The following is a 20,172-nucleotide window of genomic DNA, read 5'->3' on the forward strand; positions in this document are numbered from 1 at the left end:
GTTCTGACGCCTAGGTGAGGTATGTCATATAAGCATAAGATGTCAATAGCACATGCGGCTCAAAGTCAGTCTCCTGCTTGTAAAGTCACGGCCATAAAACCTTGGTCTGGTTGACTCAAGACCTTTTGACACCCAGAGAAATCTCGCCTCGTCGCCATGAGCTTCGATACAAACGTACCTTAAATACGGCAAGGAATCCCCCCAGGGACCCTACAGACCAATCTCCCTCAACCGGATGTAGCACTGTGTCGGCTCCCTCGCAAACTTCTGCACCGCCTCATACCCGCCCAGCTTCTCCGGGACCGGTAACAGCTCGAAATTCCACACGATGAGCGCAAAGTGAATCTTGAGCACTTGCAGCGCCAGCTTTCTTCCAAAACATCCCCTAAGCCCCAACCCGAACGCCAGCGATGGCCCAGCCATCGTGTTGAACACCTCGGCCCCGGTGTCCGGATCCGTCTCGAGCCAGCGCTCAGGCAGAAACTTGTCAATATCATCGTCTGACCAGGCACGTGTCAGCGCTGACTTGGCCGTCTGGCGGGCCCCCGGGCTGCGTGCCTCGTCTGCAAGCTTCATGTTGGGCTCGAGGTAGCCTGGGCCATTGGCCATGAGGAAAACGTTGGTGCCCTTGGGGATATGGCGGCCAAGGACGGTGGTGTTCTGCTGAGCCTGGCGGACAACGAAGGCGATGGTGTTTGAGTAGCGAAGAATCTCCTCTACTGTGGCATCCAGGTAGGGGACCTGTGCGTTGCTGAGCTTCGCGTAGGTCAGCTCGCGCTTCTCCTGGACGGCGGTTGGGAAGGCGGAGCGGAGCGCGTCACGAAGACGGTTCTGCGCGGCTGGGTTGTCGGTCAGCATCTTGACGCCCCAGGCGATGGTAGTGGCAGATGTGTCGTGGCCAGCTGTCATAAAGCCAAAGAACTCGTCGGCAATGGCGCCCTTGTGGTAGTCGGGCTGGCGGCCTTCTTTGGTCGCCACGTCGCGCTCGCGAAGGAGGACGGAGTGAAGCGCGCTCTTGGCTTTGATGCTGGGGTCATTCTTGATTAATCGGACGGACTCTTCTATCTTCTTCTGGATGTACTTGTCCTTGATACTCTTGGCCTTTCTCATGTAGGGGAACTTGCGGATGACCCATGAAGTCAGCACCGGGGCAGGAGAGAGCTGTGTGTCTGTAACCGAGTTGGCCAGGATGAGCACAGCCGAGAAGATGTCTGGAGTGTGACCTTCGGGGAAGGCGACGGGCTCGTCGACATCATGAGAGAAAATGGGCTCAAAGCTGTCCAACGCCCTGATGCGCTGGATGGTGTTGGTCTCGTCCTCGACCAGACCAAAGGAAGAGGCAAAGATGGAGTCCAACGCAGCAAAGGTGATATCCTGGTGGGCGGAAAAGGGACGGCCCTTGGCCATGGTGCATTTTATCTTCCACAACTTCATGAGGGCACTTGCGGCCATATACACCTCAGGCGCGCTGACTTCCCGGATGAAAGTCGGGGCCATCAAGTGGTTGATCAAGTTTCGGTTATTCTTGAATCGAGGGTCGGTAGAGGTGAACTGAATATGTTGCTCTGGCAGAATGCCATTGATAAGCTCGCCAAAGAACTCGCTGCGGTCGAATTCCTTGATTCTCCGAAGCAGGATATCTTGGCTTTCGAAAGGGTCTGTCACCACGACCCATGGTAGTCCTCCGGGCTTGATGAAGGCCTGCACAATAGGGCTTTGGAGGCGAGTGGTAAGAGACGTCAACCAGCACTGCTCTCAAGTAAAAGTTACTCGTTAGCAACCTGCATCCGCCTAGGCCGGCTCATGTGGTGCGTAGGTAGTGGCTGTGTCTTACAAATATGCGCTGTGTACGCATCACATAGCCCATCATCTCCGGCACATCCCCAAACATCTTTGCTGCCGCATCTTTATTGTACGGGATATCAGGGATCGGCTTCGGCAGGATCCGTCGGTACGCCATGTACAGAGCCACACAGATGCTTACCACGACCCAAGCTCCTGCTGAGGAGATAGTCACCGTCATTGTGTTTGCCACAGTGTCGCCTTGTTGTACGAACATAAGCCTGAGATGCAAAACCAACGAACGGGGAGGCAAATATGTTGATGGCTTCCGGATGAGAAACCGCCGGGCCAGCAGCTTATCACTTCAGGTTGACATTCCGCCACCTCCATTTGAGTTGGCTATACGAAACGGACCCTGGCTCGCCCCCGCATAAGACATGAGCGAATTTTTCTTGCAGCGTAGCATCAGCTTGTCCAGATCTCTCGAACAAGTCTACCGTATCGCAAGGTTGGGAGGAGCACTCTTATACTCTACGTCTGGGTAACACCAACAACGTTGCTGGGGGTCTGGCCGCTCTTCGTTCCCCACCTCTCCACTCCAGAGGCAAGACTTACCTTCAAACATCATACACCGTCCCAATGGAAGCTTGTCCACTGACCTAGTAGTACTCATATTGAACATCATTCTACCTCTGATACAGTCTCTAGTTGTTCTTGCAATGATATATTTGCCCTTAAGTGTTTCCTCTAAGATGCCTGATACCGAGAGCGTAATGATCGAATTGCTCTCCCGGAAGCCAAAAGGGGCTGTTCGGACTTGCTGTACCCAACACCAGAAACCTTCGTGCTATACAAGTCATTGATGGCAAGACATATAACCTTTGTTGCAATACATACATGCACTCTTCTGGGGGGGGGGGGGGGGGGGGGAGTCATTGTCTGCATGAGTGTGTTATTTGCGTGCATACATATGCTACTGCCTCGTCTCCGTGGTCACTACGGACTACGGGACCCTGGCATTGCAACAAAGAAGCGAAGTGGCCGACTCCTTTAAATAAATTCCTGATCGCGCCATTGAATGGTCGTACTTTCAAATGAGTTTGCTCTAGGTTACATAGTGTCCAACCACACATCACCATCACAAGTAGCTTGTGCTTCTCTCTCTGGTTCTGCTTTATTTTGTTGTCTGAATGATGTTAGACACTCGCCCCTTCACGCTTACACCGCCGCCCTAATGGACGTGGTTGCGGCAGAGTTTGCGGCAGAGTGAAGTCGGGCATCATCCAGTGTAGTATTTCAGTATCATTGCGTTTGACACAGTGGTCATGCCGTTCCCTGTAGCCGCAAATACTTTGCTGATATAGCTCTGACTTCATCTTTACCTCGATTTGAACTGTCCCCGGGGGCGGATGTTGCAGTAAGTTGCCTGCTTATAGCGCCCATGCGCCTTTATGATCCTTCAAACAGCTTACGGTAAAAACATTGAAATCCCTACAATGACTTCTTTCCCGCTTGTTCCAGTCGGCAGCCAGAAGGATTCTGTAGACCCCGCCATCTGCCCTAGGCAGCAACGGCTCAAGAACAAACCCGCCTCCATCTGCATAAGACAAGCAGAGAAGTTCTCTTTTCTCTCTGCTAGCTGTGACTTCCAGGACCCATATTCCGATCTTTGAAGACCAGTCATCTGGGACATGGGGCATCAAGAGAGAATCAACATACGATCGCCGGCTGGTGCGGCCGCCGTCTACAAGGATGTTGCTCAGCTTGACTCAGTCCAAGAAGAGATACGCATGCTTCATCTCGAGTGCGGTTCAGGCTCGTCTCTTCCGCAGTGCACCCTCCATCGAGTGTCTCTTCGGTCTGATCCGCCGCCTAAATACGAAGCGCTGAGCTACACATGGGGTGACGAAAACGATCGAAGAGAGATCGCCGTCAACGGTTACATAGTCGATGTTACCGTCAATCTCTATTCAGCCCTTCGCCGGCTCAGACTGGAAAATGAGACACGCGTTTTGTGGATCGACGCTCTTTGCATCAACCAGACAGACTTGGATGAGCGCTCTCAACAGGTGCAGCTAATGAGAAACATATATACCCTGTGTGACCGAACAGTGATATGGGTTGGCGAGACTCCGGAAGACTTGTCGCCTACTTGGGGGATGCATTGGTACGGGGACGAAAAGGATGATAAGGCGATGGACTGGTTCTGGGATGATTTCTATCCGGAAGCAGATCTCTCAGAGGCTGACGCAAATGATGTCGACTGGATCTTTCACGCATTCGCAAACATTCGGCTATTCTCTGGCGGCCATCTTTCCGATCAGCCACTGTTCACAGACCTGACAGGAGATGAGTTCTCATATTCAATGTCGTATCCGGACTATTGCTGTCAGGTTGCTGATGCCCTCGCCCCCTTCTATGAAAGTCCCTGGTGGACGAGAATTTGGGTCAGCTTCTTCAACTATCCCCTCATTTTCGTCGGACTTATGCTAACATCAGAATGCAGACTGTCCAAGAAGTTATTCTTCCTGCAAAGGCAACATTTCTCTATGGCCCAATCGCAATCGACATGTCCTTCCTCCTTGATGCATTCTCTGCCCTTACCGGCCACATGTTTGAGCCATGTTGTTCAGAGGTGTTTTCAAGCAGCAACTTCAGCGTCAGGAAATGCCTGCGAAAATTGGGAAGTGCTCTAACAAACATCAAGAACATAAGGACCAGTCATGGCAACGGGGCGAGCGTTGATCTTTGGGAGACTATGACCACATTCAGGGCCAGATTTGCAACGGACAACCGGGATAAGGTCCACGGTGTTTTAGGCCTGATCAACTCATGGCCGGGGCAACCCATTATCCCGAATTACAGAACGACAGCTGAAGCAATCTACTGTCAAGCTGCCATCTCGACTGCTACTGGGACAAAGTCTCTACTGCCACTCCATTTTCCGCTCCAGAAACATGCCTGTCCTGGTCTGTCTTCATGGTGCGTGGACTGGACCGCAGCCAGTGGACTTGCTGATCAGCTCAATGACTTCCAATGGAGCCAACAACAATTCAGAGTCTTTCCAACGCATGGAAAAGACCAGTTCCACCTAACTTCCCATGCAGATAACCGCATACTTGAAGTGAAAGGGCGCGGAGGCGATAGGGTGGCCTCAGTTGGCAGAATATGCCAGGGAAACGATCCAACCGAGAAGCGCAAGGCTCATTGTGATTGGTTCCTCCTTGCGGACCTTCATCGCAACCCAACAAAGCCTAATCCTGCCAGGTGTTCAAACTTTGAAGCTTTTTGGAAGTGTCTCTGCTGGGATATGATTATGCGCACGCGAGAGGCTGCCGTGGTAGAATCTGCAAGGTCTACCGGCACCCAAAGCTACGAAGCTTTCGTGGGCTACTGCCACAGCTCACCCAAGTCCGTCTTTCATCCTCAGGGGCTATCTCAGGCAGATCGAGAGGCTGTATTGCGACTTGATCCAAAATTCGAGACGACGGATGATACGGACTGGGGCCATTACTCTCAGCCAGACTTTCTCACGGAGCAGTTCATCAATGGGTTGACACATAACACGACCATGTTCTTGACGGACTCCGGGTACCTGGGTCTTGGGCCTCCCGAAACACAAGTGGGAGATGAAGTCTGGTGTTTATTTGGCGGCCAGATGCCCTTCGTCCTTAGGCAACTGGGGGCCAAACAAGAATTTCTCCCGGGACAAGGAGAAAGGCAACTTCATCAAGTGTTTGGCATTTGCTATGTACATGGCATCATGGATGGTGAAATTGCAAACGATGAGAATATTTCTGTTAAGACTCTGTATCTAGCTTGAATGAGAATGATCTCGACAACTAAGCAGGGCGCCAATAGACTTACGCATTGCTCTAGTTTCATGCGCTCACTAGAAAAAGATTTCTCGGCTGTATCTCATCACCGTCATCTCTGAAATCCATCCCTGATAGCAGTACTACTCCAGCGCTTGTCTAAACTTCCCGCACAGCCCTTAGCTCAATATTGTCCGACTTGTCCACAGTGCTGTAAGTCCCTGTTCTCCTTCTTGAACACAGCGTCTTCGGCTCGGGTATGTGACTGAGAACCAGAATAACAAAGTAACAGATGGCAATTGTCGGTAGTGGCCATGGCGTTGGTAAAAAGTTAGACAGAGCGCCTTGGTTGAACGTGAGCAAGCTGATGAGCGCAAGCCCGAGGCCCATGCCAACGGTGAACATTGCTTGAAGTATGTTGAAGACAGACCATCCATGCTGCTTACACACGACATGTAAAGCGGTCATCAAGATCAATACCAAGCCGGCCGTGAGAAAGGCATAGATAAACTTGGAGGGCAGATCAGCTCAAGGAAGTCAAGAGAGTACACTGGAAAGACTTACGACAGTCCCGAACTTGTGCGCAGTGGCCAGATATGCGGCTTCCGTGGCAGACTGTACGTCGGTAGACTTGGGCTCCTCCGCAGGTGCAGCGAGGCTTAACGACGCAAATATGCCATTGAAGACTGTTTGTGCGAGATCTCTTGTGCCGTTCAACCAACAAGTCACTTCTGGGTCATTGTCGGCCAGCCGGCCACTCACTTCCCAGAAGGTATTGGGAAGAGTGAGCAGGTTCTTATACGTCCTCTCGACATCATCCCAAGCTGCGGCCTCATCTTCCGGAGGGTATGACTCCAAGAGCTCTGTGACAGTTTCATTTAGTGCCAGGACCACTTCTTTTGTGGTTGGATTCTTAGGCAGCTCATGCGTGATGTCGACAATGCTTCGGGCCGCTGATTTGATCGACTGGAGCGCCTGAGACCAAGCGATGAACTGATTTGCGCCCTCTAGAAGAAGTACTAGAGCGATATGGAATGGCAAATGCCACGAAACCCAAAGCATTTGTCGCGTATGAGCCAGTCTGCCAGAGTGCATCCAGTCGAAGTACATCTGGTAGACGAAGTAGATCAGGGCGACTGCACATGTGATGACTCCGATGAGAGCGGCGGCTATGAATACACTGTTAGTCAAAACACACAAGGATAGTGAGGCGGGCAGTAGCTTCGCGTACACCACATATTACCGCTGTTCTTCAGGAAGGTATTCTTCACAACTGTCTGAATGTTTCGGGCTACGATAATTGCTCCTATGCGGCTTGTTAGCATATAACCCGACTAGATTTCTCCTACATATCTCAGCATACCTTCACCAAGGATGATCAAAGTCAGCAGATTCATACGCTCGCTTAGATGGGTATCGGACAAGCTAAGCGCCTTGATACTGGAGAGGCCGAGGTGGATGACAACCTCAGCTATTGCCCCAAGATACCAACTAACAGCAACAACTGAGCTTGTTTCATCGACAGACAAGAAAGATACCGTGAGATATATGCTGAGTGGCATGTAATTAGCATGAGCCTTGGTTGAATGTAGGACTTGTAGCTATGTGGATCAATAAGCAGTAATGGTTCACTTACACGCCAAACAGTAGATGAAGACCTCCCACAATTATAAGTGGCTTTCTCCCCTCCTTGTGCTTACGAAGTTGGAAGACAATCATGAAATATTGAAGCGCGAGCATCGACCGTGACACCATAAGGAACAGACCTATTGTCGATTTGCCCTGTAAGCTCAAGTTGAACTGGATTGATCTGGGATTTCAGACATACACATGGCTCGGAAGACAGATTTTGCTTCTTTGAAGAAGTCAAATGTCGGGCCGAGTTCTGCAAAGCCGACCATGACGGCCAAGTGCACGGCACGAGATACTCGCTCCCAGACACTATCTGTGACATAGCGGACATCGTATAGGGTTGTTAAGAGCCAAGTGGTCCAAAGAAGTCTATCATGACATTAGCAACGTTCAGTGAGAGCTTTGTCCTTGCTTGATATGCACACAAGATGTATCCCACAAATGATCCCAGACTTGAAGCATCATTGATCTCATGGACCTAAACAGCAGAGCGAGTAAGCTTATGCACGGCTTATTGGCGTAAGGGGTGCAAATACCGTCGAGAAGACATTCAGGTTTGCGACAAACCAAAGGTCATAGAACAACTTGTTCTGTTCGTTAGTCAATTTTTCACGCAAAGAGGTACCTTATGTAGTTGTCAGACCTACCTCGAGAGTGGAAGAAGTTTCATGCTATTCTCCCTCCGTCAGCAATGTCTTCTGCAAGAATTAACGAGTAACTTTTACCCTTGCAAATTCCAGCCCGTCGTCCACATCAGGATCGACGATGAACCGGGACTCTCTCGAATTGACAAGTGACGCCGCGTCGAGTTTTTTCCTGTCGGCTAGTGGACTTTTGATTAGTTGGAGGCTGGTGCTGGTATAGGCGGCAGCTTCAGGACGCTCGTCGTGAGCCATGGTATCGATGAGATTGACTGTGATAAAAAGGTCAGGAAGAAGTGGGCTCGAAATGAAGTGAATAGAATGGAAGCAATTGTCGCCATTGTACTACAAAGTCGACTTGAAGCTGAGAATGCCGATTTGATTTATAGATGAGCCCTCTCACGAGATGTAGGTAGCATTTGCCGCCGGTCCCTTTGCGCTGGAAGGATGCGACGTCAGCGTCAGAGTTATACGGCCAGGCTGTCAGATCCTATGCATATCGCCTTGTTGATGAACATACTGCCATGGTTTGGAAACGTACATTGAACTTGGAATACCCCATCGAGGGCGCTTAGAGGCTGTCCGCATGCTATCCACGTCACTGATCCCTGTGTGGTTTGTAGAGCAAAACCTGCAAGATCTGTAGCCACTTCAAGTTGGCATAGCCCTGGCGATCCCCATTACCCGATTCGGACAACAACGCGGTAGGAAGCCAATGAAATCTACGCCGAATTTGCCGGGTCGGCTGAGTGCCTGACCGGAGAGGCTTCTTAGTCGGTTAGGTTCGACTCCTACCAGCGCCGCCACTTGGTAGTAATAGCTTTTAGCTCTTCCATGTCTGCACCTACAGGGAGTCCGTGTGGTGTATGCTGATGCTCAGCCTCTCCTCGTCGAGAAGACTACCATGTTCTCATCTGCAGCCTACTATTTTAGTACATGAGGATGATATCTACACCGCCATGTGACAATCACTGTGTCGGGCAAGGCAGCGTCTTACTGTTGGAACTACTCGAAATAGACAGAAGTCATCACCCTTTCCTGATATGGATATCGTTGCGGCGTCCTCATTCAGAAGACACTGGCAGATTACCCGAGAGGAGGATATAAGGACGGCCAAACTGTAGCTTCTCGCAATGAATCCGGCCTCCATCACTTCTCGACACCCTCATCAGAACATAAAGCCTCCATCAATTCTCGCTACCTTCATCAGAACATAAAATATCTCTTTTGTCTTCTCTCTCAAGAGGGCAATCATGCGGTTGCTCAGTGCAGAACTCTGGTTTCCAGCATTGCTTGCTCTCCAAGCCAATGTGGTCAAGGCCCAAGCCAATTCACCCAACTGCACAACCAAGACTGAATTCTTCACGCAGCTGGTTGAGCATAACTCGACTGCGAACGGTACTTTCCAACAACAGTATCAGATACTCAAACCTCACTTCAAGCCTGGAGGTCCTATCTTCTACTATCAGCAAACAGAAACTGGAACGTTTGCGTGTTTGGTATACATATCAGAAAGTCCCCAGTCATGTACATGTCCTGATCTGTTACAGGAGAGAACCAATTATCCAGCATGGGCCGATGAGATTGGAGGCATGGTGATTAGCCTCGAGCACCGTTTCTTCGGCCTCAGCGATGCATCAAACGCCACAGATCCCATCGAAAAGTACAAGTCCCTGACTCTTGAGAATGTCATGCTGGATGCCGTGACGTTCATCAGCCATATCAAGCATACTATTCCTGGTGCCAAAGACAGCAAGGTCATCGTATCCGGCGGCTCATATGGTGGCTTCCTGACGACGGTTCTCAAGATGAACTATCCTGAAGTGTTTTATGGAGCGGTGCCGTACGCTCCGCCTCTCCGATCGATTGGAGCAAATTACCAGAACCCGAGGCGATACGATTGGTTCAACTGGGTATGTTATTATCAACGAGATTCTACAGTGAGTTTCTGTTGCTGACAGAAATGACCTAGGTTAACCAGGTCTACTGGGATCTATCTGCGGCGGCGGCTAGCAAAATGAGGGACGCTTTCACTTGGCTTGCACAGCGTTTCGAGAACCGTACGTCAACAAGATTCACCGACTGTCTTCATCCATTATGACTTTGTTACAACTAACGTCTTGAAGTGGGCGAGGTAGAAGACATTGCGAAAGACCTCAATCTCTGCACCGTCCCAAAGACAGCAGCGGATCTTCGGCTTGTGATGGGAGTCATTGCCACCAACGCAGAGCTGATTCCCCTGCTCAGCTACAGCAGCCCAGACGCAAATCCCTACGGTGCTACGCCTCAGAAACTGGTCAACATAACACTCAGGGCAAAGGAACCAATCGACATTGTCAATGCCACTCTGACCTTGCGGAACCCGCCAAACCTGGTTCCTTGCATCGCCTGGGACACGGATCAATCTGCGGAAGCAAGTCTGCAGAAAGCCCCTTTCAACTACCTTACGTGCAATTACTTTCCCTTGATTGTAAACGAGATTGCCGAAGGCAACATCTTACCCCCGACATCTGCTCAAACAGAAACGGATCCCATGACCTGCGAGACACTGTACGGACTTGTCCCCCCAACGCAGGCGGAAGTTGAGGCAAAGTGGCACATATCACGAGCGGATCTGATCCAAGCGCCTCGCATCATATTTGCCTATGCGGAGAACGATCCCACCAGTGGTGTTGGCATCCATCCATTTCCTCCGTCGCCAGACCGCAACGCGTCTCGATGGATGATGACCAGCCTTGCTGCGCATGGCGAGGAGTCTATTGCGTCTTTCGCGGGCGATAAACCCAGTGTCGTCCATGTAAGCTTAGCAAAACACCATCTGAAGTACCACGACTGACAAGTTTCTCCAGGCAAGACGTGTACAGTTGGAAACGATCAAGGAGTGGCTCGGGCTCTACTGAGAGCGAGACAGGTTCACCCCTAAGTGCCGGCATCTGAAAGGACACTTACATTCGTTGTCGCCAATTGAGCTTTTTTTCTGTTCTCTTCTACCGGCTTTCTCGTCTACTTTCTTTCTTTATTTCCTTGCTTCTTCCTTACTTCCATAGATCTCACTCTCGTTACACCGACTTTTTTGGAAAACTCAGACAAATCGTTGCCCACTCTCAAATGCTCAATATTTGCATAGACCCAACCTGCACATTTACAGACTACATGAAAGAACCTCGTATAAGAAAGAAAGAAACAAGGCCTCACGCCCTTTATTTGATACCCTTCAATATCATCGTCGACAAGCTATCCAAGTACTGTGCAGTATATGTGACATAAAGTCCCCCCATCAATAGGTTGATCTTGTCTGTGATCCAGTCCTTGCGCTTTTGGTCACTGACGGCGTACGCAATGATCAATGGCACCTGCAAGAACTGGGCTCCAAGTGGTTTAGATAGACTTGCATATTCATAGCACATGCAGATTCGCTGCGCAGTATCAGCAATTCTCAGTCGCAGTCTTGGATCAGCCACAAGATTGACCAGACAGAGGTCTGCAATGAGCAAGGCCATCCACCGCCACGAATGGAATATGGCGCCCTCGTGAGAGCGAAAGTGAACACTCAGCGGGCACTCGTCATCCAATGCCGACGACTTGCGCTCTTCGAATCCAAGATCCTCCTCGAGACTGACAGACATGGAGCCCCGAGGCGAGGCTGCTCTCAGGTCCTGTTGTATCTTCCTCCCATAATCTGTAAGTTCGCCCAGACCTAGTTCAGATACGCCAGCTCTCCAATCTAAAACGTATTTCACGAGAGTGGGAATTTTGCAGATGCTCTCAAAGAGGTAGTCAACACTTGAGAACCTCACGCTTCTGCATTTCTCCGGGCAGATGTCTTGCCATCCTCCCGTAAGCAAGAAGCAATGCTCCCCTCGAAGTAACGCCTCGAGCACCTAACACTATTTATCAGCTCCAGTGCCAATACGCTTATGAGATACCATATACGCACAATACGGCCTCGTTGAGTGCGGAAAAGATTGTACTCGAAATTGGTGCGTACGCGTCTTGGACCGCGGACAAGTATCAGTTTCGATGCACCCCCCGCATGCGCTATGTATTGGTGAGAGCGTCTTTCTGGGGCCATCATCTGTGCATGGTCAGAAGATGACTCTTTGGAGAGCGCAAGGATCCGGCCTTCTCACCTCGTAGTGGGCCATCAACATAGTGGCACAAACTGTTTCTGTAGAAGTGCCCAAGACAGGATCTGCAATTACATGCTGCAAGGTTTGGAGGGCTCTCATGTACTCAGGGCTGGGCTGGGAGCTAGGCTGAGATGATTGAATTGCTTGAAGCAATTGTGTGTGAGATTGCAGCAGACACTCTACTGCAATATCCAGGGCGGCGTTGTGACCAAGGCGACGCGGGATTTCGGTTATGTATCGGCCTAGATGATGCAGCTGGTAACCATATGGAGGGCTTTTGAATGAAGCAGCCAACGCTGAGGCAAGCTTCTCTCCTCGAGACAAACTGGGAGCCTTGAGTACGGGAGGGCTGGAACTCCTTGGCGAAGACGGAGGAGTTGTCGATCGGTAACGGAGCAGCTGGAACTTATAGATCATTCCATCGTTGCCGCCTTCTCCCTGAAGCAGGGCCAATCTGGTCTTCAAATCTTCTGTGCCTGTTCTCGGAAGAGCAGGTTGTTCTTGAATGTCTGGCACCGCGAATCGAGTGTTTGTGTCGATAAAGTGGAATTGAGGCGGATACACGCATTCTCGGCCTGCTCGCAGACAGCGATCACAGACTGGGCGGTTTTCATCGCACTGCATCAACTCGAATCAGCTATACTTTCGAAGACTCTGGGCTTCCTATTCACCTTAATCTTGATCCGCCGACAAGCACCACACCCAAAGCTTCTTCTCGAGCCACGATGCATTGCTTATTACTTAATTTTGCAATTGTCGAGTTCAGGTCAGGACGCGAAATGCAATGTCTTGACTGTCTATCGTGGGTTCGATATGAGTCGATATTGCTTTGGGATTTTTGGCAAAGCTGCGCCATTGCTCATGTAAATATGCTGTAAGCTTCTCTGCCTCGCAATCTCATCAGCCTTGCCCTGAGTGTGCCCGTGCGTTGCAGTGCTCATATAGGTGCTGTGGCGCAGGGATATGATGATCCTCCGAACCCTTTTGGGCAAACAATGCGGTCGAAGTATCCCGCAATCTTAAGCCGCAGGATTCGGGGTCTGCGTCGCCATCAGACCACTCAGAGAAAAGCCTTGGTAAGATTTGGATATCATTGGATGTTAAAATCAGCCCCGGGACCTAGTTCTATGTACACATGGGTTCCATGGTTGTCAGCTCCAGTTGCCATCATATAGAACGGCTATTTAGTATCAGCTGACCCGTATATGTCCATATGACATGCTGTTCATAGGTAGTCAGTATCTAGATGGCATTGTTAGTTTCTTCCTTTATTTTTATCTTTGGCTATCATTGTCATATATCTCAGTCTGGCTATAGGCAATCATTGGGATAAAGAGAGTTGAGAATCTCGAATTTCAGTCCCTGTCGCTAGAATTGAGAGACTGGAAGATTGTTTCTGGGCTGCTATATCTATAACCGACCATGCAGGCACCAATCATGTCCTCAAATCACAGAGTAGCTTTTTGGCAATGCCACTCACCACACTAAAAGACGACGATTGTGTCTGAAGCTTTCGTATCTTTAGTCGTCACTCATGGATACACACAAACTGTAGTAATCAGTTATAGTATATAAGACGTAGGTATCGCAACCACTTCAGAGCCAGCCAGTGACAAGTACGCCAACCTCCAAGGGACATACCTTGTGATACCTATGCAATGCCTTCACTCGCCGAGTAATAGCCGCTCGCTATATATATCATAAACGATACCAATCATTAGGCATCTGCAACCCCGCACCTTTGGGCATCGAGCCTTGTTTCCCAAGATCTCTGGAATAGAATTGCATTTCTTTCCCATCACTCCAGCTCCATGCCACAGCTTCTCAAGATGAGCTATCCTTGGGGCGTCAAAGGACTAGACAAGTCTCGATTTGAAGCCTATGCGAAACTCTTGCGTCTGAAAAATGGCGGCCAGATCGAGGAAGCTTCAAACTTCTCCGAAATGCCCGACGAAGAGGCAGAAACGGATACACTGGACGATGCTGACTCCGTCAACGCCAACGCATTTTCGATGTTTGATGAGAGAAAGCTAAAGAGGGCCTTCCTTGATAGACTATCGGAGCTTGTTGCGAACGAGAAAGGAGGTCATCATGTCTCCTCATGTCTCATGATTGAGTGGCCTGATCGAGTCGACATTCTCGTGGCAAGGAACAATGGCTTCAGGAAAGCAGATGCAATTCTCCGCATGCTGGACACTTTAGCCTCTAGCCTTCGGGAGATTTCCAGGCTTGCCTCATCAGGTCCGATTTGTATTGCCCACTTGAACCACGTTGGAAGCTAACAGTGGCCCCGGCTTCCCAGATCCCGTCGCGACCTCTGTCAAGCAGCAACTTTGGACGTCACTAGTCCAATGCTACAGACCCAGACTGAACAATTATATAAAATCAAGCCAAACTGGCCCTAAGGGCCATCACCTTATCTACGGAGGTCCAAGTAGATACTTTGACCTTGGCCGGTTGCATACCATCTCTGCTCTCACGCCTCGGTGAGATCCGTTCCCTTATAGGCGTTGTCACACCCTCGCCAACACAGAGTAACATTGAGAAGCTTGTGCAGAGCGCCCATGACGTTTATACATCATACAATGAGCATGATTTTGAAGAGATCGCTGGGAATCCCGCAGATATCAGGTCTCTGAGAGACGCGCTGGGCTACCTCGGCAGGTTACAGACATGCTTCCACACCTTGGTGAGAAGCACAGAAAGGCTATCTAGCTTCCAAAATCTCCGGATACTGCCAGTACTTGATACACCAACCGGCCAATCCAAACCGACTGTAACAGTCCGGAACAATGCCTGGTCGTTGGCGCAGACGTTCTCATCGCTCGGCCTTACACTAGACGACAAGAGCGTAGCATCCATTGTCAGCACTGGGAAGAAGAAGGGGGCCTGGACCAAGAACAAACTGCTCCAAAAGTTTGACAAACTGAGGGCATCGGTCTCCGAGGTGCACGCAGAAATGCGAGTCATCTTGGCAGCGACAAAACACGATTGTACGGGCGCGACGATATTCAGATACGTGGGCTGCAGTAAGCGCAGCTGCTTCCTTTGCTCCAGGGCTATTCAGAACTATGAGGGTTACACGACAAGAGGATGCCATGGCAAGCTCTACAATCTCTGGACGGTGCCTCAGCTTCCAAGTTGTGACGAGGACAAAGGGTTGAAGCTCGTTCAGGCTCTCAAAATTGTTGAGAGAGCCATGAAGGATTCCATACGCAATAAGACCTACGGACTTAACCCTGCTCCTGAATCCACGCTAGGAGGCTCCTCGGTTGCGACTAGAAGACAGCTCTTCAGTCAAAATGCTCATACAATGACGCTCGTCTCCGATTACCTCAGATCCCAGCGCCAAGGGATGAGGTCCGACAGTCGGAAATTAGAAGACTTTGCAAGCCCCAGGTGAGCCACGGTTCCTCATTATAGCCATTGAAGTCCTGACAGGCTTTAACAGGGAGCCAAGCCTGTCCTTAGCAAGCGGAGCTAAACCAGAAGCCAACCTTGATCCCTTGTCACCGGCCCAAACCCAAGATCAATCAGCGACAACATTACCCCGACCTCAACAGCTTCGAGGTGAATGCGAAGTTTGTGAAGAAGAGACTGATCGCCACTGTGAATTCTGCAGCCGAGATTGGTTCTGTAGCCGAGTGTGCCAAGATCGGATGTCGTTTTATCACCTCACAAAGTGTTCAGCTCGCTCGATAACGAGTGCCGACATACTGTGTCAAGATGCTATCGGAGATCAGCTTCCCAAAGACCCAGAGGCGCTTGAGCATTTCGGGTTCACTCGGTGCCGCGACGGGAGAGAGCGGTCTCACCTGCTCGGCCTCTACCAGGGTCTCTTTCACTTGGGGGTTGGGCCTATCCAGCTGAACGATTGGCGAGAGAGAGACATTCTTGTGAGCAGTATCATCGACAAGTTTTCCAAGGTGCCCGCGAAGTGTCGGGGGGGCTACTTTCCATGGTTCGTTCGAAACCAGCACATTCTTGATAACTCAAGGCCACCTCTTGAGCTCGAGGGCAAGGATCATCCCATTCTGCGGGCTGTGGCGGCTGCAAGGCCCTACCTTGACCCAGAAGATCGCGCCAAGGAAGTGAAAGACCTAAAGCCACTTTCCAAACGGGATTGCTTTGTGATGTACGCCATGGCCTTGGACGGGACTCATCCAAACCCGTCTGAAGATGGCCTTGACCTGTGGTACAGTTTTGGCTTTGCAACCTGTCGTGACGAATACGATGAGAGTCGCCTTGGGAGTCTCTACAGTCGCCTTATAGGTGGCAATAAATCCTTCAAAGATTACGACCAAAGCCTGGGGTTTACCTCAAGGGGCTACCCCGATCTTCCCACATGTTCATTCAACGAATTCTGGGTGGCCTATGAAGCCGGCACTCTTCCGGAGCTCCTCCATCAATATGGGATGAGCCACTCATTACACGATGACTCCGGCCTTCGGGAGTTCCTGTCCGTTCCTCCAAACCAGGATGCACTACGCCCGTCGGTTTGGAGGTTGAAACACTTCTTCGCCCTCGAGCCCAATACTCCACTAAGCAATTTTCCCAAGATTGAAGCAGCCGCCCAAGAATACGGGTTCACACCTCAGCTCGACGCACGGACAAGGTTGGCATTGAGACAGTTTTACGGGCAGCTATTTGAAAAGGTTAATCCGCTCACGGTTCATGAAGCAAAGGATTGTGGCACACTGCTTCAGTATGCGGAAAGCAACCTCACTACCATCGATGATGGGGTGCGGCATGTGCTGCGAAGGCTTGTCTGAGAAGCACGATGTTGCTCTAGCAGAAAGGTGTCGATTCCAATGCACAGTTTGTATACCTGGCAATGAGAAACAGAATCTGTAGCATTCATCATGTAGTGTTTATATACCTAGTCATGACTTTCGACCCTGACAAACCTTGATTTGATCAATTGTCCAGCATATACCTACATAAGGCGGATTGACCTCTAGGCAGGTCCTTCAAGGCCCCGCCTCTCTCTATGGACGGCAAAACAATACTCAAGTAGAGTATCGTCTCTATTGACACCGGAGCATTTACATGTGCTGTTCAAACCATAGCTGTTTCGTTCTACTGACCGCAAGGTCGTGGTTACAGCAAGCTACGGGCCTCTGTTTTGTTGCCGCTATAGTCTGGTTTGCCTGTATTTTCAAGCACATACGACCATAGGTAGTGGAGAACTCGGGGTCCCGTCTGCTCCCCCATAGATAAGCCACTAACCGGCAGATTAGTAGTTGGGTGGGTGACCACCAGCGAACACCGGCTGTTGTATGTTTTTGCTTTTTTGCCTTTTGCATTCGTTGTGATGTCTTGTAATTCGGGTTGTTGTGCCTGGAGAGAGATGTGAGCTTGTTTTTTTTTTTTTCCCTTCTCTCTGTCTTGGATTTCACGTGGTAAGCTACCAGAGCGGGGGTCTTTCGAACTCTTAGCACCCGTTCTGGAGGTCAGTCCATTGCTCCAGTGGAAGCAGGCCTACAGACTTCTAGTGTAGTATACCACCCTTTCTTGACACGATCTGCAGGTATCAGTTTCCTGATACATAGCCTATGGCCACTCCACAGTAAACTCATTCCAGGTAAACTCATTCCTGGTAAACTCATTCCTGGTAAACTCATTCCTGGTAAACTCATTCCTGGTAAACTCATTCCTGGTAAACTCATTCTTGGTACAATCATTCCTGGTAAACTCATTCTTGGTACACTCATTCCTGGTAAACTCATTCCAAGTAAACTCATTCCTAGTAACCCCATTCCTCTGAGGAAGCAATATCGTATTCGTGCTGGGGCTTTACAAGGGACTTCCAGATGAAGTACACCCTAGGATTGGAAGCCTGCCAGAGAGATGCCAGTGGAAAGGGGGTTTAAAAAGCACTCTTGCATGGGCTAGAACTGAAGGCTTCTTACCCAAGAGAATGTGGCTTCCGAGAGATCGAAAATGGAGTGTTGACAGAACAAAGTCTGAGAATGTGTATGGTTCACTTGTCTTATATTTATTAGGGTCTTCTAAACCTCCACACAATGGCCGCGCGAGTAGGTATGTCAAAGACAAATTCATGCCGCTATGGAAGCTCCCGCTCTACTGGTCACCATTCGACTTTTGTCTGAACTGGGTTTTGAACAAGTAAATGAGACTCAGAATAGTTCCGAGCCCGGTCAGGCCGACAGAGAACCACAGAGCACCTCGATAACCATGAAGCAAGTCTGCTTTAGTTTGTCCGCCATGATTAATGTTCGTTTCGATGGTGCCGGCAAAACCAAGTCCGAGTGATATGCTGTAGTTGACAAGAGTCATGACTATACTAGCTCCCATGCCTTGGTATTCCCGGGCTACTGTGCTCGAGAAGATCATGATGGCGGCGGGTAACGATGTGTCCATTCCGATGGTCGCAATGATGGTAGCAAAGAAGAAATAAGTCCAATAAATCGAGTCCGGGGGCCGAAGGGCTTGAAGAATGGATGTGACCAGGAATGCGACCTGTCCAACTGCCATGATATATGCAGCAGGAACCCTGCCGATGATTTTGCCGACAGTCAAAGCTGAAGCTACTCCGGTGACGAGGATAGGAGCAAACCATGCGGCTAGTTGAATAGGAGTTTGCTCGCCTATATTGAGGCATACTTGCACAACGTAGAGGAGCTATACACAGCAGCGTCAGTCAATTTGCCCTTCAGTCGAGAGCAGAGCAATACGAACCCATATGCCAAACGTGGCCCAGCCAGCTGCCGTGCATGCGAAAACAAAGGTTATGTCCACAGTGAATGCAGAAACGGGCAAGATCGGATGGCGTGCACGGCGGATTTCGATGTAGAAGAATAAAGAGCCAAAGATGAAGCTGAGGATCAGGCACACATACACGTAGGGCTCCCTCCAAGTAACAACCACAGCTTGGTTCCACGCGAAGTTGAACAAGACCAGAGCCAGCACGCCGGTTGCTCCTCCAGGAAGATCCAGACGATCCGCCTTTTGAGACATTGTCAGGTTCCGCTCCTCCTCCTGCAAAAGCAGGTCTGGAATTGTCCAGGCAGCAAAGACGGCCACCAACGCAACAGCGATTGCCTGGCTCCAGTATATCCACGGCCACCATGCCATAGCAAAGAGGGGGCCAAACACAAAGCCTGCCATGGCGCCAAAGGGCGCCGACGCGGCGAACCATGCGAATGCCATGTTTCGAGGTCCCTCGGAGAAAGACTTGCCAAAAATGCCGAGTGCGTTGGGCAGCGTCAAGGCCGGACCCATGCCCTGGAAGACGCGAGCAAAGACGTAAAGCACATGATTAGAGTAGACGGAGAGTCCTGCCACCATGCTCCACAGAGAAAGCCAGCTCATGCCTAAGACAAACATCTTTTTGTTGCCAAACTCATCGCCAAGGCGTCCACCTATGAGGATGAACGTGCCAATCGTCAAGCTGTAACCAGCCATGAACCATGACAACGTGCCTGGGTTGCTGATTCCAAAGGAGTCTCCGATTATGGACAGCGTGGTCAGGGTGTTGCACAATCCAAGTTGGTTGATGAACATGGACATGCATACACTCGCGATGAACAGAGTCCGGCGTGGTAATGAGAAGGCGTCGGCGGGATAGGCATCCTCTTTCTTCGAGAGCTGCGCAGCCTCGGCATCTGATGTTTCCTGAATCAGCAAAAGTGCGGAACGGTCCCAGAGAGCGGGTTTCGTTTATATCGTCTCTGAGACGTCCCCCGAGGGTTACTTACCTTGCGAAGATGACGATGGGTTGGATGGGATTTCAGAGTTGCTCTTCTCCTCTGTAGATGAAGCCATGGCGAATTAGGGGTGTTGAAGGTGGTCGTGATGACTGCACCGCTTCACGGGGAATGGGAACACATGATGTTTTATATCACATATATGCAAGACGATCACGGAGCCCTGAACCCAGAGTCAGGGGCTCTGAGCACCGGACTCATGAGTGGGAGCTCGGAAACCTCCAGAACATGTTCACCAATCAATTATCTGATCAATCCTGCTTATTCCGTCGCCGTTTGCTGTTGAGGAAGAAGAAGGACGACGGAGAATGACCGTCGATCTCCGGATATACTGGACGGGTCAGCGCCTCAAGGTCCGAACGCTAGACCATTCGGCTCCGGATGGCGTGAGATCGTCGGAGATCTGTTGTCATCACGTGGCCTCGCCGCGGCAAGTCGACGA

At 50.3% G+C, this 20,172-nt stretch overlaps 7 protein-coding genes across 7 annotated transcripts; 3 read left to right on the plus strand and 4 right to left on the minus strand.

The window, feature by feature from the left end:
* Positions 1-210: 210 nt before the first annotated feature.
* TRIREDRAFT_62263 (uncharacterized protein) lies at positions 211-2,023 on the minus strand (the record flags this gene model as incomplete). The annotated part of the gene is made up of 2 exons (XM_006965830.1): positions 211-1,752; positions 1,835-2,023. 2 exons carry the CDS (start codon positions 2,021-2,023, stop codon positions 211-213), a joined length of 1,731 nt encoding a protein of 576 aa, XP_006965892.1.
* A 1,450-nt stretch (positions 2,024-3,473) lies between these two features.
* TRIREDRAFT_108010 (uncharacterized protein) lies at positions 3,474-5,605 on the plus strand (the record flags this gene model as incomplete). The annotated part of the gene is made up of 2 exons (XM_006965679.1): positions 3,474-4,229; positions 4,289-5,605. 2 exons carry the CDS (start codon positions 3,474-3,476, stop codon positions 5,603-5,605), a joined length of 2,073 nt encoding a protein of 690 aa, XP_006965741.1.
* A 151-nt stretch (positions 5,606-5,756) lies between these two features.
* On the minus strand, positions 5,757-8,125 carry TRIREDRAFT_108011 (uncharacterized protein; the record flags this gene model as incomplete). Its single annotated transcript, XM_006965831.1, has 10 exons — positions 5,757-6,035; positions 6,162-6,766; positions 6,796-6,903; positions 6,961-7,198; positions 7,234-7,255; positions 7,298-7,379; positions 7,426-7,598; positions 7,655-7,707; positions 7,766-7,813; positions 7,955-8,125. 10 exons carry the CDS (start codon positions 8,123-8,125, stop codon positions 5,757-5,759), a joined length of 1,779 nt encoding a protein of 592 aa, XP_006965893.1.
* Positions 8,126-9,123: 998 nt separating this feature from the next.
* On the plus strand, positions 9,124-10,770 carry TRIREDRAFT_108012 (uncharacterized protein; the record flags this gene model as incomplete). Its single annotated transcript, XM_006965680.1, has 4 exons — positions 9,124-9,783; positions 9,852-9,930; positions 9,997-10,667; positions 10,720-10,770. The coding sequence occupies 4 exons, from the start codon at positions 9,124-9,126 to the stop codon at positions 10,768-10,770; spliced, it is 1,461 nt and encodes a 486-aa protein (XP_006965742.1).
* A 300-nt stretch (positions 10,771-11,070) lies between these two features.
* TRIREDRAFT_108013 (uncharacterized protein) lies at positions 11,071-12,731 on the minus strand (the record flags this gene model as incomplete). The annotated part of the gene is made up of 4 exons (XM_006965832.1): positions 11,071-11,751; positions 11,808-11,945; positions 12,001-12,599; positions 12,644-12,731. The coding sequence occupies 4 exons, from the start codon at positions 12,729-12,731 to the stop codon at positions 11,071-11,073; spliced, it is 1,506 nt and encodes a 501-aa protein (XP_006965894.1).
* Positions 12,732-13,829: 1,098 nt separating this feature from the next.
* Positions 13,830-16,772, plus strand: TRIREDRAFT_108014 (uncharacterized protein; the record flags this gene model as incomplete). Its single annotated transcript, XM_006965681.1, has 3 exons — positions 13,830-14,241; positions 14,391-15,399; positions 15,452-16,772. 3 exons carry the CDS (start codon positions 13,830-13,832, stop codon positions 16,770-16,772), a joined length of 2,742 nt encoding a protein of 913 aa, XP_006965743.1.
* A 1,312-nt stretch (positions 16,773-18,084) lies between these two features.
* TRIREDRAFT_62548 (uncharacterized protein) lies at positions 18,085-19,620 on the minus strand (the record flags this gene model as incomplete). Its single annotated transcript, XM_006965833.1, has 2 exons — positions 18,085-18,645; positions 18,703-19,620. Coding segments are annotated over 2 exons (1,479 nt in total), but the record flags the coding sequence as incomplete, so codon positions are not given.
* Between the last annotated feature and the right edge of the window lie 552 nt (positions 19,621-20,172).

This window comes from Trichoderma reesei (assembly GCF_000167675.1).
Source record: "Trichoderma reesei QM6a unplaced genomic scaffold TRIREscaffold_10, whole genome shotgun sequence".
Lineage (NCBI taxonomy): Eukaryota > Fungi > Ascomycota > Sordariomycetes > Hypocreales > Hypocreaceae > Trichoderma > Trichoderma reesei.